The sequence below is a fragment of the Neolamprologus multifasciatus genome, chromosome 5 (assembly GCF_963576455.1).
Source record: "Neolamprologus multifasciatus chromosome 5, fNeoMul1.2, whole genome shotgun sequence".
Lineage (NCBI taxonomy): Eukaryota > Metazoa > Chordata > Actinopteri > Cichliformes > Cichlidae > Neolamprologus > Neolamprologus multifasciatus.
The window spans coordinates 14,597,516-14,612,663 of record NC_140443.1 but is presented as its reverse complement, the minus strand read 5'-3'; the positions used below and the strand labels follow the sequence as shown (position 1 = coordinate 14,612,663).

Below are 15,148 nucleotides of genomic sequence, written 5' to 3'. Positions count from 1 at the left end.
GAGTTATTGGTAACAGCAGCTAGTGAGCTTTTGTAAATGTGGCACTTGGTGGATTCTCCATCAGTTTTAAAGGGACCTGTTATTCTTTTCTGGCAGTTTTTTTTTCTATTCTTGGATCTGTATGATGTCACGAGGAGAAAGGGATATCACAAAGAGGTTAACTTTACAAAAAAAAAACAGAGGTTAACTTTACCTGGAAGTGAACCCTTTATACAAATGGACATAGAAATGACAGTGGCCTATCTGTGTGTGTGTGTGTGTGTGTGTGTGTCTGCAGTATGAAGACACACAGTCCCAGCTATCTGATCTCCGTCAGCGTTATGAGAGAACAGAGCAGGAGAAGCTGAACATCCACCAGGAGCTGGAGCAGTGCAGGAGCAGCCTCAAGCTGCTGCAGGACAAGTCCAGCTCTGTGAGTGCCCACACCAACACTCTTTGTTCCTTTATGATAAAAAACACAGACTTGTGCTTGGACTGTTTTTCTGTAATCTATGTTTGCCCAGCTTTAAGTTTTACCATAATTTATTTTTGCTTTAAGGTTGCTTTTTATGCAGGTGAAGCTGCATTTTTATCCTGACCTGTGAGAAATGTCACACAGCGTTAGTGTTGTCTAACGGTCAATAACATCTTTGTTGAAAGTAGAAATGCTCATAATGCCAAATAATAACTGGTGAGGTAACAAAATAACATTTAAATTGTGATTTTTAAATGAATTCATGCAGCTCTGTGAACACATTCAAAGCAGTTGTGTTTTTTTGTTTTGTTTTGTTTTTTTAAACTGACTCCTCTAGCCAAGGTGACATGTGACCTCACCGTCTCTCCAGGTTTATTTCCTGTTCTGATAAATAAGCTGATAGATAAAAACTCTTGGAAACATTAATCAGAAAATCAGTGAGGCGGAGCAGCCTACTCTGTACCCCCACCCCCTTCTTTTCTTCCTCTCCTCCTCCCTCAGCTCTTAAAACACGATATATCTAAAGGCCAATTTCTCTTCATTACAACCTTGTAATTTTGCCTCTTTAGTTTGTTTTTTTTTTTTTTTGGTAATAATAATGTTGCACTATCTGAGATCTGGGAACACAAAGGCCACACTAGAAAGTCTCATTGTTTCTGTTTGTTTATTTTATGTATTTTTTGATACAAAGTCTACAATTAATATCTATTAGAAAAACATTTAAAAAAAATTCATCATTGCTGTATGTTAAGTGAACTGATTCTCTCCTGTCCCACTTTTCTTTCATGGCCTTCTCCAATTCTCATTATCCTCACAGTGCATCGTCTTTGGGCGTTGCATGGACTAAACTGCTAGTGGTCTGTAGCTGATACAGTGTGGATAATGGAATGCGACGATTGGTTTGGAAGGTCTTCCACTACTTTTTGCTGGACCTTGCCATCCTAAATTAGGTTAACTATTGATCTAATGATGCTTATAAACCGGGTTGTAACATAATTGGGGGCTTGTCCGAGACCTCTTTAATTCTTTTGTGGAGACTAAAATGCAGGATGAGTGAAGTTTCATTTGAGATATCTCCAGATGGAAACCATGAAATGTTCAACTAGGCAGATTAAAACAAAACTCCAGATTTGATTGATTTATTTGGAAGGAAAGATGAATGGCACTGATGTGAGCTAAAAGTGTTTTTGGAAATGTCCATCAGGGTTACAAAAGATTTTCTAGACAAAAGTATTTGTAGCTCATTTCACTGTGTTCCCAGATCTCATTAACCACTGTTTGCATTAATTAGCACTGATAGCAATGGAGCAAATAAGAACCTGATTATAAAAAAAAACTAGAGTTACCCTCTCTTCACTCAGTGCATTTCTGTTAGGCTTCTTTGTATGAACCGGTGTCCGTCGTGCTCTAAAGATCAGATTGAAACCAGCTGACAGACGGCAGCTGGAGGAGATCTGTTCCTGCTGCAGAAAAGTGTTGCTGTTTTAAAAGAGCCTGGTGACAGATGGCTGCTCCTCCGTGGTGATTGTGAATGTGGCTGCTGAATGTGTAGAAATGTTGGTGCTGCTTTGTAGAAAACGGCTGATTGGATACAAACCTAAACCCCCTCTCTCCCTTTCTTCCCTCCCCCCTCGCTGTAGCTGCTCCATCCTCCATGTTGGTTTTGGTTAATTTGCTGGCTGATTTCTTCTTATCCCCTCTCCCCCTCCAACCCCTCTCCCTTTTAGCCATCCATATTGCAGCCTGTCCAAGCCATATTCATGGGCCTTGTCCTGGCTCTGCTCTACTGGTGTTTCGGCCAGTTGTGGTAGAAAGGTACACACCGACATGACATCAGTCTATCTCTCTGCCGTCCTCTGTCTGTCTGTCTGTCTGTCTCTGATGCGTCTATCTGTTTGTCATCACTGGAAGGAAAGATGTCAGAGGCGAAAGAGTCGTTCTGATCTGTGATGAATTCAGGGTCATGAGTTTCAGCTGGAAAACTGACGTGCTGAAATTGAAAAGAAATCTCCTTCTGAACTCAACGCAGGTTTCCGCCGTGAGAGCTTATTATTTTTGAAAATAAGAACTATAGGCATTGCTGTTGAAAGTGAAAGCTCCTGTAAACGTGTCCAACACAAATATATTATTACAATTCTTTAAGTCTAATAGAGAAGCTTTGCGTGACTCATGATTTTCTTATACTGGGCCTTAATGCAGAACTTAAGTGTGAATCCTGCTGTTTTAGCTCCGCCCACTTTAATTCAATTGTTTTTTGTTTGGCAGCCGCTCATAAACAAAAAGTTGGAACACTTTCTGTACCTAATATGAGGCAAATTTGTAGGTCAGTCTCTCCTTCCAAACAAGCTACCAGAAGTGCATTCCCTTTTTTCCCCCATATGTCCACACTTTTTTTTTTTAATGGTCATAAATTCAGTCACAAATTAACCTAAATAAGGAGGGAATGTAAGTGTAAGGAGCAGGTTATTACTGGCAAGCATCCAAATATTCCTAAACTACATCTTTCACCATTTGAATGCTAACAGCTCAGGATGATGATGTGTTGCGGTGCAGGGTGATGATACATAAAGGTAACCCAGCTGTTGAACTCTGAATTCTGATCACCAGATTGCTCTCTTCACCTCCTAAACTTCCATTTAAGACTAAGGATCATCTTAGCCATCATCATCGTCATCATCACGGCGTCTGGTCCCTCGTCTTCTGATATGAGAATCACTAACTGCATGGCTGTCAGTCTGCCTGTTCGTCTGCCAGTCAGTCTCACTTCTGCTTCTGCTCTGCTGCAGCTAACATTAACACGCTCTTTAAAGGGATGGGCTCCCTCCACCCACAGACCCTCCATTTAAAGGGAGCCTTGTACATATGCTTCATGCTCTTCACAGCAGTGGTGTTTGACCTATCGTAGCAGGGGAAAAAACGGGTAGACAAGGCTTCTTATTGTAGACTTGATATAAAAGAGGCACCTAGCTTCCAGGTCTTTAACCCTGGAGAACCCATGGGGTCAAATTTGACCCCATGGGTTCTCCAGGGTTAAATACAGTATGGAAGTGCAATAAACCTGTACTCTTTCTAATGACCAGCAGGGGGAGACTCCTTTGGCTGTAAAGGGATACCCGGGTGTCTAGAAGAAATCACCCTTCATCTCACTTGATCTGCCTCAGTAAACACATTATTAAATGGAACACCATGTTTATTTTATAAATGATGGTACAATTGGAGTCAAAAGGGTGTTATAAAACAGGGCGTGTCTACTCTGTAACTGACATGTGAGCGTGCAGTGCCCCTCAGTTTTTCCATCACACCAACTCTCGCTCAACGCGCATAGGTTCAACACAAGGTGACTCCTTAAATCTGTTCATCTGGACGTTGTGTTTTCAGAGTGAGAAATATTTTTTCACTAAATCAGGGGATTTCTTCACTCTCTGTTAACTGTAGCTTTCCCCAACCTTATAAACGGTACATTTGGATAATGACCAAAACTAGCACCACTGACTAACAACCAGCTGCGAGTTCAGTTAATTGATCAATGGCCATTCTGAATGGTACTCCAGCTGTGGTTGGAGTGGCTGCAATCACTTTTTTAGATCACCAAAAAATGTCCTCTTTTCCCACCACTCAAACCTCAGCGCTCCTCCCTGTCCCAGATGTGCACATCCTCATTGAAAGAGTGGCCACTGGACTGTAGAAGTAGCTCTTCTGTGTTGTCCCATCCGCTTAGCCAGAGGTTGTTTGGTTTTCCCAATGTATAAAATCATGACAGTCTGTAGATGGTATATAACACTTTTCCACTCTGAGCACTCAAAGCGCTTCACACAACTTGCCTCATTCATCCAAGCGCCTTTTATGTTTTTCTATGTAAGTGCTCTCTATCTAACGTTTACACACATTCATACTCTTAGCCACTTGAGGTAGTATGTTGCCCAAGGATATTTGGAATGCAGACTATAAAAGCTAGGGATCAAACCACAACCTCGGATTAGCAGATGACTTAAAGCTACAGCCACCGTCTGTGTACACTATATTACTGTGTTTGTGGCGGGGAAACACACCCTTGTGGTTGACTGATCTTTATTGTAGTGTGTTTTGAGGTTTGAAAGCCACAGAAACGCTGCGTTTTAATGAAATGCTTCTTAGCGGTTTTGATACGGCTGACATATAAGGAGTTATTAAAGGTTTTTACTGAAGCAATGATACTAGATTCAGTCATTATGGAAATTTACTGTTACTGTTAGTTTAAGGTTGGGAAAATCAGCTGAGACTGAAAGTCACTTGGATGAGTGACAAAATGTTTCTCCCAATGAAAATGCAACATCCAGACAAGCTGATTCAACTTTACTGTAATTTTCTTACAATGATGATCGAGCATGGATTGAAACAAAAAAGCAAAGAACTGCAAAAAAATTAGAAAAAATAGACTTTAAAAAAACAAACAAAAACAAAACATAGGAGGCATCCATCTTTTAGATACAGTCTGTGATGGCACTGAGATCTTTAATTAAGCTGCTGCAACATCAGGACCATCACTAAGTTGGACACAGCCATTTATTTATTTATTTATTTTGTTTTGTTATTTACATGCTCAAAGTGATCTCAGAAAGGTATGTCATGTAAGATCAAAACAAATGATTTCTGAAAGAATTGAAACAAGGTATGTGGCTGTAGTGACTTTATTTTTCTGGAAAAAATGCATAAATAAATCAATCTGCCGATAATCCGCCCATCTCCAAATCCACTGACTAGATGAGAGGAATGTAAACAGCCTGGCTGAAATCGAAGGCACGGTAGGCCTCCAGGGTGTTTAGATGTGTATGATGGATGCAAATTTTGTGTCATCGCTGTACATCTGTGCACACTGTACTACTTCAAAGCTTTGCCTACTTTGATAGTTTAATGACCAGGCAAGAAACCATGACCATCCTGGTAATGTCAGTCAGCAACCTAAATTGACAATCCCAAAAAACACAGTGGAGAAAAAAAAAAGCATCCCAAATTATTGTTTTATTTATGTATTTTTTGCATTTAAAAACAAAACAAAAAGAAATCTTTCATTTTGGTGGGAAAATGTATACAGTATAGTGGGACCGGTGATCTCTGCTCTAGTCTTTAGACTCCATTGCGTGCTAACAGCTGCACCAGGAAGCGTGCGCTTACCTGATTTTCACGCAAAAAGGAGTGACGTATTATTGGCTGTGCTGCAGGAGTATGGCTCGTCACAATATTACACAGATCGGTTTTTAACCTAAGCAAAGTTCAGTTGTCAAACTTATTAAAATGAATGAATTACTGTGAGGAGCAGTAACTTTCTAAAACGGCTGAGTTCTTGGGTTGCATTACACACAGAATGAAATGGTGCTTTTGTCTGGGATTGGTTTCAGTCTGTCAAGAAGGTGCATTTTTTTAAGTTGCCCATCTCACGCACGACTAGAGGAACAATAAGTTTCTGTGTTTACCAATCCAGCTGCTGTACACAGCACTGGTGTGAAACACACATGTCACATGCACCTGCGGCTGTTTTCTTAAGCACGATCTGATATCCTCATGTCAGTGTTGTTCCCACATCATCATAATAAATGTTGTCCCAGGTGCAACATTGCAAGTGACCAATCACATTGTTGTGACATCATACTTTTGCGACTTCGGGAAAAACCGCCTTAAAAGAAAAAAAAAATCTACTTAACTTGCAAGACACTGCCTCTGTCCGCCGATCCAGCAATTTGAATTCTTTGCATTTCAGGATACGACTCTTTGATAAACGGTAAGCATTATACGTATTGTCCTTGCAACACTGAAATTTCATAAATGAATGAATGGCTTGGCTTGCAAAAGTATGACGTCACAACAATGTGATTGGTCACTTGCAATGTTGAACCTGGAACAATATTTATTATGATGATGTGGGAACAACACCGACACGAGGATATCAGATCATCCGTTTTCTTACTGCAGCTTTACTTCATCATATATCGGGCGAAAACGTGGCTGTCCCACACTGAAAGCAGCACCTGAACGCCTCCTGTGTAAACAGACTGCTGAACGCTCACTCCTGACCGTTCACAGTCAGCAGTGTGTTAAAATTTTAAGTTAAGAAGAAGAGGCGAAATGACAGAAATAAAGGGAAAAAAGTTAATCAGGGAGTTTTAATGTTTATGTTCAGCCCAGTAATCTTAAATAAATTACAGTGATCCTCCTTTTGATTTGTCACTTTATCTTTCCCCGACCTGAAGAATTCAACAACATTTCAGTTTTATTTTAATTCAACGAGAAGTCTGTGAGAAATGTAGATGAGCTTAATTCATCTGTGGAAACTTCTAAAGGTCACCCTTCTGTTTATTTGCACTCTGTTCCCCTTTAAAGAGGCGTGCTCTGACCATCGCATCTTAAAGGCTAACCCTCTCCTTCCACCTGCCTCATTCATTCACTCTCCTCTTCCTCTCGTTAGGTTTTCGGTGCTTTATTTTAGCTTTCTTTAATTACATGTTTCTGTTCTCTCATATTTCTTTTTGCAGGGTTTGTTTTTAATTTCATTTATTAAAATTTTTTCTTCTTCTGTGTTCTTGCATCCAGCTGCTGCTAAACTTCAGTTATTTTCATCTGTTACTGGTTTGTTTTTTTTATTGTCTCTTTTTCTGCAGCCATTCTTACTTTCTTTATTTCTGAAGCATCCATCATTACATCCATCGTGTTTGTGTTGTGTTTGCTGCTTGTTTGTTTATTCGGGAACGTCTGACCAGTATGCCCAGTATGCCCAGTTGTTGTTTGCTTTGAGGGGAAAATGTTCTGTAACTTTTCTGTTGTTCTGCTCAGGTAACTTAATTTATTTTGCTGCTTTTTTTAAAATTTAATTTAATTATTTTTTACTTGTTTTCTGCGCCTGTCCTGAAGTCCCAAAAGATGATATTGATTGAATTTGTTTCCTTTTATCGTTCATACACAAACCAGCAGAGAACTCGAGTAAAACTCGATTGTCTTGGCAGGAATTTAAAAACTGTTTTGAATTTGAAGCAACACACACTTGGGCCTTAATTACATATTTGGTGCATAAACGGGAACTTGAGTTAAGCCCCTATTGGACGTAATCAAGGAGGAAATTGTACTTGGCATGTTGACTTGCTTGAGTTAAAACCTTTGTTGTTTCTCACCAAAAATAAAGGATGAATCCTGAAATACCTGAAGGTTATTTGGCTACTGTAAAAATTATTAGTTTTTCTAGATACCTAATAACCTGATTGTAGTTGAAAAGGCCTTTTTTTTCCTTAGAGCTTTTCTTGGACCACAAGTTCAGAGAGCAGCATTTATAAGGACCTTGCAGTGCTGAACTGGCAGCTTTAGTCCCAACGGGCATCCCGTCTTCACATTGAACTAGTGATGCTTCCTTTAAAAAATCTGCTGCTGTCAGAGGTCACTGTTTTAATTCAAATCTACAAAATTAGACCGAAGGCTTCTCCCTTAAACTAGCAATGTTTTTATAGTGAATATGACTTTTATTGTTTCAGATTGATTAGACAAAGGGTTCCTTTCATTTTTCACCTCTTATTTTGAAACAAACTTTACTATAAAAAGATATTTTTAACTGGTTTTAGTTGTCTTGGAACTACATGACTAAATGAGTGTACATGTTTACACTAATTTTGATTCCACAGACTGCAAATAAAAGATGGACGCACACATCATGATGTCACCCATTGTTCTGTGGGCAATCCACTAATAAAATACTGAATTTGATTAGCCATATTATTCAGATCATGACATTACAAATGTTCTGAAGGGGAAGAAGTTTAGCTGACCCTTTGAGCAGCCTGGGTTTGAAGGCCGTTTGCTCTCTTCCCACTTGTGTGTCAAAAATCTTCCCTGTCCAATCAAATAAAGGCAAAAAAAGCCAAAAAATAATGTTAAAAGCTAAGAAACGGCATAAATGTATTTGAGAGGTCCAGTTCAGCCACCTGTTTCTGCGCTGTTGGTCAAAGCAGCCACAGCCTTGACAACTATCAGAGGTCAAACCTATGTTTTTGCAGCGGGCGCTATAAAAGTTCCTTTTTTACATGTCAGTATATGGAGATTAATTGGAGCCAGCCTCAGGTGGACATTTTTGTCACTTACATGCAGTTTGACTGATTGATTTACGTTCTTCTCGTTAAATAACCTTTTCTCTCTCTCAATCAGATGAATTTTTGCACGAGAAAAGAAATGAAATATCATCTTTTGGACTGAAGTGGCTTCTCTTCTTTTGTCTTTGCCTCTTCATCTTCTTTCTCCTCTTCCTTTAAAAGCTCTCCTTCCGCCTCTGTCCACTTTTACTCATAATGTTCAAACTAACTTTATTTATTCACGTGTTTCTTCGTCTGTTTCTGTCTCGTGTGTGTTTTTTCGTTCATCTCTCTCCAACAGAGCGGCTGGAGCCCCTGGATGCCGGTCGTCGCAGTGATGGTCGCCGTGACGGCCGCCGTCCTCTACCCCAACCTCTCCAAGAGCAGCTCCACCTAGGACACAAAACACAAGCGAACACACACATGGAGCGCCGTGAGGAGAGCGTCACTGCTTTACTTGTATAAAGTCTAATTGTACATAATTGTAGAGGGATATAAAGGTTGTGGTTTCTACAGAGGACTCAGAAGCTTCTTGGATTATTTTGTTTTGGGTTTTTGTTGTTGTTTTTCCTGCGGCGGGGAGTTTTGTTGTTTTTATTGTCCGCTCTCTCAGCTCTGGTGGGGGGCTCCTTTTTTTCTCTCCCCCCTTTCCCCATTTTTTTTGTCTCTCTGCTGATTTCCAGGTAACAAAACGTTCTCCAGCAGGTGGAACTTCCACATACACACAAAAACCTGCTTAATGCTAACCCGGTGCTTTCCAGCAGCTTCGAACGTCACTGACAGGTCTGAATCTGTCTGTTTCACCTTTACCTCTGAGGACAGAGTTTCTGAAGAAGAGATGGCTTTTCTTTTACACAGCTCCACATTCAGCTTAAATTTACTTGCTAAATTCTTCAAACCAGCTCGTTGTGTTAGAGCAGATCTAGAGGAGGAGCCACTTTTTCTTGATCCCAGTTTACAGACGTCAGCTGTAATTCACCCAGGGGATGTACCCATCTTCGATTTATACCAATAAATACTTTTTGAATCTCCTTCAGGACACAAAATAACCACACATTTCATTTTAGTTTTCTCTGATAAAATGTCCAAAACAGATGAAACAACAATTTAAGGCACTTCCTTGATAGCAGCTGTTTCCAAACAGTAACTAAAGGTTAGAAGTGTAGTTAAACCACAGCGGAGGTTTGTTAGGGCAAGGTTGTAGTACTTGAATGGGCGCTCCAGTAAAGTGGCCCAGGGTGCTGCGACATCCCTCAGCTCCATCGATTGCTACAGTTACTACAATTAAAATGATAAAAACAAACAGTTATTTATTTAGCTGTTTCCAGCTTTTCTATCAAGGATATGTTGACAATTTGTCCAGAAGAAACATGTTTACACCACTAAAATGAACTGTGTTGTACTCCGTTGGGACCCATTCAGTCTGTCCTGAGAGCGCCCCCTGTGAAACAGATCAGGAGAGTTTGGTGCGTTCTCTGGTTTCCTGCTAACATCTCAGTTTCACTAGAGTTAGAGTAATTCGAATACTTTGGGCTTTAAGATCTGTTTTTGGTCAGATAGACGGTCGTTCAGTGACTTCAGGTGTTCTGCCTTAAATGTGACTTCAGGTGACCGTGCATCACATCGGGCTTGAGCAGGTCTGAGTTTATAGACTCGGGGTGATCCTGGCTCTAAGAGCACAAACGAAGCACAAATGGTGACAAAGCGCACCATGTCGTCGTGATTAACCCGAGGCTGCTGGGAAGCTCTCGCGCTGAAGCAATTTCAGGAAGCTCTGCCCTGTTCTGCTTTCAGTCGGCCATGTTGGATGTCTAACTTGCCGTTTTCTCTGGGGTTATTATTTTAATTTGTTTCTTTGTTTCTGTTTGGGGAAATTCTGGGGTCTGGGTTGAAACTTGAAGCCAAATTATTGAAATAAAATCTGATTTATTTTATGTTGGGTTTACTTTTTTCTTTCTCCATGTTGGGGGCACAGAGAAAAGGGGTCAAAGTGCCTCTGATGTAACTAACAACACAGTTTGTGTATGTGTGCAGACACGCATACACACTTCCCCTGATATACACACACACACACACTTGGTTTGACAGTCAGAGGTTGCTTTTTCCAGGGCTTTCAGCTTAATCACGGCTCTTTAAATGTCTGAGAATTTCCCAGAATTCAGATTAACCGACTATACAACACCCGAAGAGCAAAGTTTAAAAGGAGGAACAAGAAAATTTGTCATGTTTAACGGGCCAAATATCAAAATCTATTCATTTTTTTTAATGACACACAAGACGTCAGACCTCTGATGAAATATTTTGAGAGACATTGAATCATTTCAAAGTGTGTGTGTGTTGGTAGACAGGGATGTGTGTGTGTGGGTTCACAGTCTGGACTCTTGAGCAGCGTTCGTCATCGTTCGTGTACTCCGTTTCGTCTCCGTGTTTAAAAAGAACTAAAATAAGACAATGAACAAATACTCCTGATGTGTAAAGAGAAAAAACACTACAGAACAGAGAGAGAATTGTAAGATAAAATGTTATCGACTGATGTGCTACTAGACTTATTTTGTTAAAACTGTTTAGAGATATGAGATGGAGCTATGTAGAGGATATGATGAGGATGTATTGAATATGCAGAGCGATGTTTGGATTAAAGTTGTAGCAAGCTGACCCACCAAACCTGCTTCCTGTGTCTTTATTCACAAACACTGAGAGATGAACTCATTTTGGGTCAATATAAATACTTCAGAAGGTTGAAACTATCCTGTTTTTTTCCATCCGTCTTCTGCATGCTGTTATTTTGAAATGGCAACAGCAGGAAGGGCATTACAAAGGAATTTTTACTGTAACTGCTCACAAGATTTAAAACTCTGCATTGTGTAGAGATGGTGTGCACTTTGTGGTTCTGAATTAAATGCAAATAAGACACTTTAAATATTAATGTTTCCAGATTCTTGAAGACTGTTGTGTTAAAGAAAACCCAATTCTCTTTAATCCATTTTTACTAGATTAAAACACTGCAAGAAGAAAGGTAAAGATCAGTATGAACGCCTTCATTTCTGAAAAATCTCTCGATTGGAGTATTATATTAAACTGATTTGTGAATTTGAGTGATTTTGTAGTGCCCAAACAACTCCCAAGTACAAGAAAATGTTTATAAAATATGTAGTTTGATCGATACAGGATTAATGAAGTGGTTTTTTTAAGGGAAAGTAATCTTAGAGTAAAGTTTTAAAGACAAAATTATGTCAAAGTTGTTAAAGTTGCTTTATCATTAAGAAAAATCTTGAAATATCAGCACCTAAAATCCAAACATGTGCTGCTACAAACCCTTAATTTATTATTTTTACATTTGTTTCATTAATCATAGTTAGCAGATTTAAAGTTACAGAATTGCAGTCAAGTATCTCTGGTTGAATCTTCAGAGAAAAAGAATAAACATCATCATAGTCATGTTTTCTTTTTGTGTATGTGTGTTATTATTTACAGCTTTTCTATGACGACAACCAAGAAAAAATAAATTATTGGTTGATGTATATATGTTTTTTCACGTGCTATATGTTCATGTTCCTCTGTGTATGGTTGTTTATCAGGGTGATGAAAACTCAGAGCAAAAACGTAAAATAACAATATTTTGTCCTCTTGAAAGTGAACACATCACATAATTCCCATGTTCAGACCCCCCTTTGTTTTTTGAGGTATTAAGATGTTTGAAATGACAAAGTTCTGCGACCAGATGTAATTTTTTTCACTCTTCGTTGGGTTTCCATAAAATCCTAAAACCCTATCATGAGGTGTGATAAGAGGACCCAGATGCATGAGACAACAGCTGGCCGCAAAAGAAATGATCAACTTTATTGGTGGAAACAGAAGTCCAAAAGGGCACAATGGGCCAAAGCCAGCACTGCAAGCAGATAACACATGGAAAATACCCATTGCTACAACAAAAGGACCTGAAAAAGCAAGAGATGATGCTGTTTATACTGTACACAGAAGACCAACTGACCCAAGAGGACAGAATGAGAGAGGAGCAGCCAATCACAGAGAAGGAAAAGGGGCAGGAAGTAAAAACAGGAGGAGGCACTAACCTTCAAAGTAAACCAGGATGTTACTGAAAGATAACACTAGGGAAACTAGAATAATACAGAAATCAAGACAAGAACTGAAACCTATCAGTAGAACAACTGTAAAGTCAAAACGGGAACAAAAAGAACCAAAAAAACAAAACACTTCAAAACCCTGGAACTATGACACGCCAACTCCTTATAATAAAAATAAATCACTTTATTTTTGCTCTGCAGAAGAAATCATCCATCTGGTAAAATCCAAACATCATGTTCTGAGCTGTAAGCCTTCCTCCATGGGTGGAACCTGCTCACACCAACGTTTATGGACACTTTTCTAAGAAGTCTCTTGATTTTGTGTTTTGCTACGTGGAGCACCTCAAACCGAGTGCAGTTTACTTCTCTCCCAGGTTTCTCTATATCAAGAGAAGCCTGAGATTCTTTCCAGAACAATCTTCATCTAAAAAACGCTTCAGGCCAAGTGAGTTTGAGGAGAACTGTCCCTTTAAGGCAGAGTGAGCTGTAGGTGATGTAATGCAGACATGAAATAATGAAGAGAAGCAAAGGTTGCACAATTAGACAACACAGGTCTGGACTTGCATATGAGTGTGTGTGTTTGATATAAGCTGAATGTCGTCACACAACAAACACGCATCAATCATCTATCTGGAGCATGATGTCACCTTTTATGAGACGGTTTCAACATGCAGACAATAAAAAAAAATCTTAAAAAGGACAGTACTCATATTTCTGTCTGTCTGATTCTGAGTCAGAAGAAAAGAAAAGTAAGACACGATTTCATTCAGGTAAAACTTAAAATACTGGGACATGGGCAGAGGGAGTGTTTCATGACAATAAGCTTCTTAAAAAGTGGGGGAGGCCGAACGGTCACTGGACACGTGTGGTCACATCTGGTGCTAATAAAGTGGATCATCAATCAGCATCACATGGGATAATCACTGCAGTATTTACAGAGCACAGACAAGGGCGTGTAGATGTGCTGGAAAGCAGAGATAAGTCAAAAAGAAATAAATGTGGAAAAAACAGGTGGGAAATTCTCAGAATCTAAAGGAGCTTAAACCAACTGAAATCAGTGTTTTTATAAACTTACCCCAGAGTCATAAACTTAGATAAATCTTAGTCTCAGCTTTATGGCTTTCAGACACAGACTGTAAATAAAACATGGACGTAGCAGCAGTAACATCACTTATCTGTTAGTGAAGTCCTGCTATTAAGCCTCTGTCCGAGGGTTTTCATCATAAACAGCTTAGCCTTTTGAAATGAAGACGTGACGAACGAGGATTGGTACTAACAGTGAATGCTGCATCCTTATTGGCTGTTCAGAGTACTCTCCATCCTCCTGTTTCACTCTCATAAAGAATGATATACACAAAGTATTGTGTAGTACTCAGTAATAGTAGCGCCTGAGCTACTACCAAAAAAAAATGAAGGGCAGTTTCCACATTGTGTTATACACAAAAGGAAATAACCAGTGGAATCGCCCTCTGCTGGACAGAGTTCAGGTGTAAGGCACTTACACTCACTGGAAATAAACTGAAGGAAGTAAGCAGGACCAAACCCTCTGCTCTCCACTCCAAAAAAATATTTAATGTGCTGGAAATCTTCTTTGCTACAATTTCTCCAGCATGAACAAATAAATGGGAAATGCTTTGAGTGTTATGAAGGTCCATCCTCTCACATGTAACCCTGCCAGACCACAGTAATGAAAAGGTAAGAGGGCTTAAAAATGCTGGAAAAAATAACGCCTCGAATTTCAACCCACCCAAATGGATGTGTGAGGGCCTGAAACTCAAATGAATGAAGGTTTATGCAAAATAAATTTACAGAATGTGAGGTTAAACTCATTGACACAAAGGTTATTGACTAGAAGAAATATGAAATTATGTTTTTACATGTATTTATATTCAAAATAGCGAATCTATAACTACTCTGTGTGCAGTGTCTGCATCTGTGTCCAAGGTGTGGAAAATAAATAGACTTTAATGGACTTCAATGCCGTTGGGAGGCGGTAAAACGTCGCTGACGGTGACTAGCAACTCAGACAAACGAGAAGAAGAAGAAGCTGATTAATCCGAGCAGCACTTGAAGGCAGCGGCATTAGTGCGGAGAAAGTTCAGACCGAGCTGCAGCAGCTCCGAGAAAACAACGCGGCAACACAGCAGGCTTACCGGTTAACTTTCTGTAATTTCTAACCCATCTCCGTGCCAGAAGCCTTACACAAAATCAGCGAGGAAACTTATCAAAGATGCCGGCCACAGAGAAGGACCTGGCGGAGGACGCTCCGTGGAAGAAGATCCAGCAGAACACCTTCACCCGCTGGATCAACGAGCACCTGAAGTGCGTCAACAAGCGGATCGTGGATCTGCAGCTGGACCTGGGCGACGGCCTGAGGCTCATCGCCCTGCTGGAGGTCCTCAGTCACAAGAAGATGTACAGAAAGTACCACCCGAGGCCCACATTCAGGCAGATGAAGCTGGAAAACGTGTCGGTGGCTCTTGAGTTCCTGGAAAAGGAGAACATAAAGCTCGTGTCCATAGGTG

At 39.9% G+C, this 15,148-nt stretch overlaps 2 protein-coding genes and 1 long non-coding RNA gene across 18 annotated transcripts in view; all 3 read left to right on the top strand.

The window, feature by feature from the left end:
• slmapa (sarcolemma associated protein a) overlaps positions 1–11,458 on the top strand; it is a 79,857-nt gene extending 68,399 nt beyond the window's left edge. For 10 of the 12 annotated variants that reach the window (XM_085160547.1, XM_085160544.1, XM_085160543.1 and 7 more), the window contains 2 exons: positions 278–412; positions 8,840–11,458. In XM_085160547.1, coding sequence (XP_085016673.1) covers positions 278–412; positions 8,840–8,935 — 231 coding nt within the window. In that variant the 3' untranslated portion in view covers positions 8,936–11,458. Of the gene's footprint in view, positions 1–277; positions 413–2,181; positions 2,270–8,839 lie in introns of all 12 variants that reach the window. The other 2 variants (XM_085160545.1, XM_085160539.1) reach the window with 1 other exon arrangement.
• Positions 2,276–4,208, top strand: LOC146518215 (uncharacterized). The gene is made up of 2 exons (XR_014874228.1): positions 2,276–3,428; positions 3,483–4,208. It is a non-coding gene; the product is annotated as an uncharacterized LOC146518215 (long non-coding RNA).
• Positions 11,459–14,680: 3,222 nt separating the features above from the next.
• Positions 14,681–15,148, top strand: part of flnba (filamin B a) — a 64,318-nt gene continuing 63,850 nt past the window's right edge. For all 5 annotated transcript variants that reach the window (XM_085160536.1, XM_085160534.1, XM_085160533.1 and 2 more), the window contains exon 1: positions 14,681–15,145. In XM_085160536.1, the coding sequence (XP_085016662.1) occupies positions 14,854–15,145 (292 nt within the window). In that variant the 5' untranslated portion in view covers positions 14,681–14,853. The remainder of the gene's footprint in view (positions 15,146–15,148) is intronic.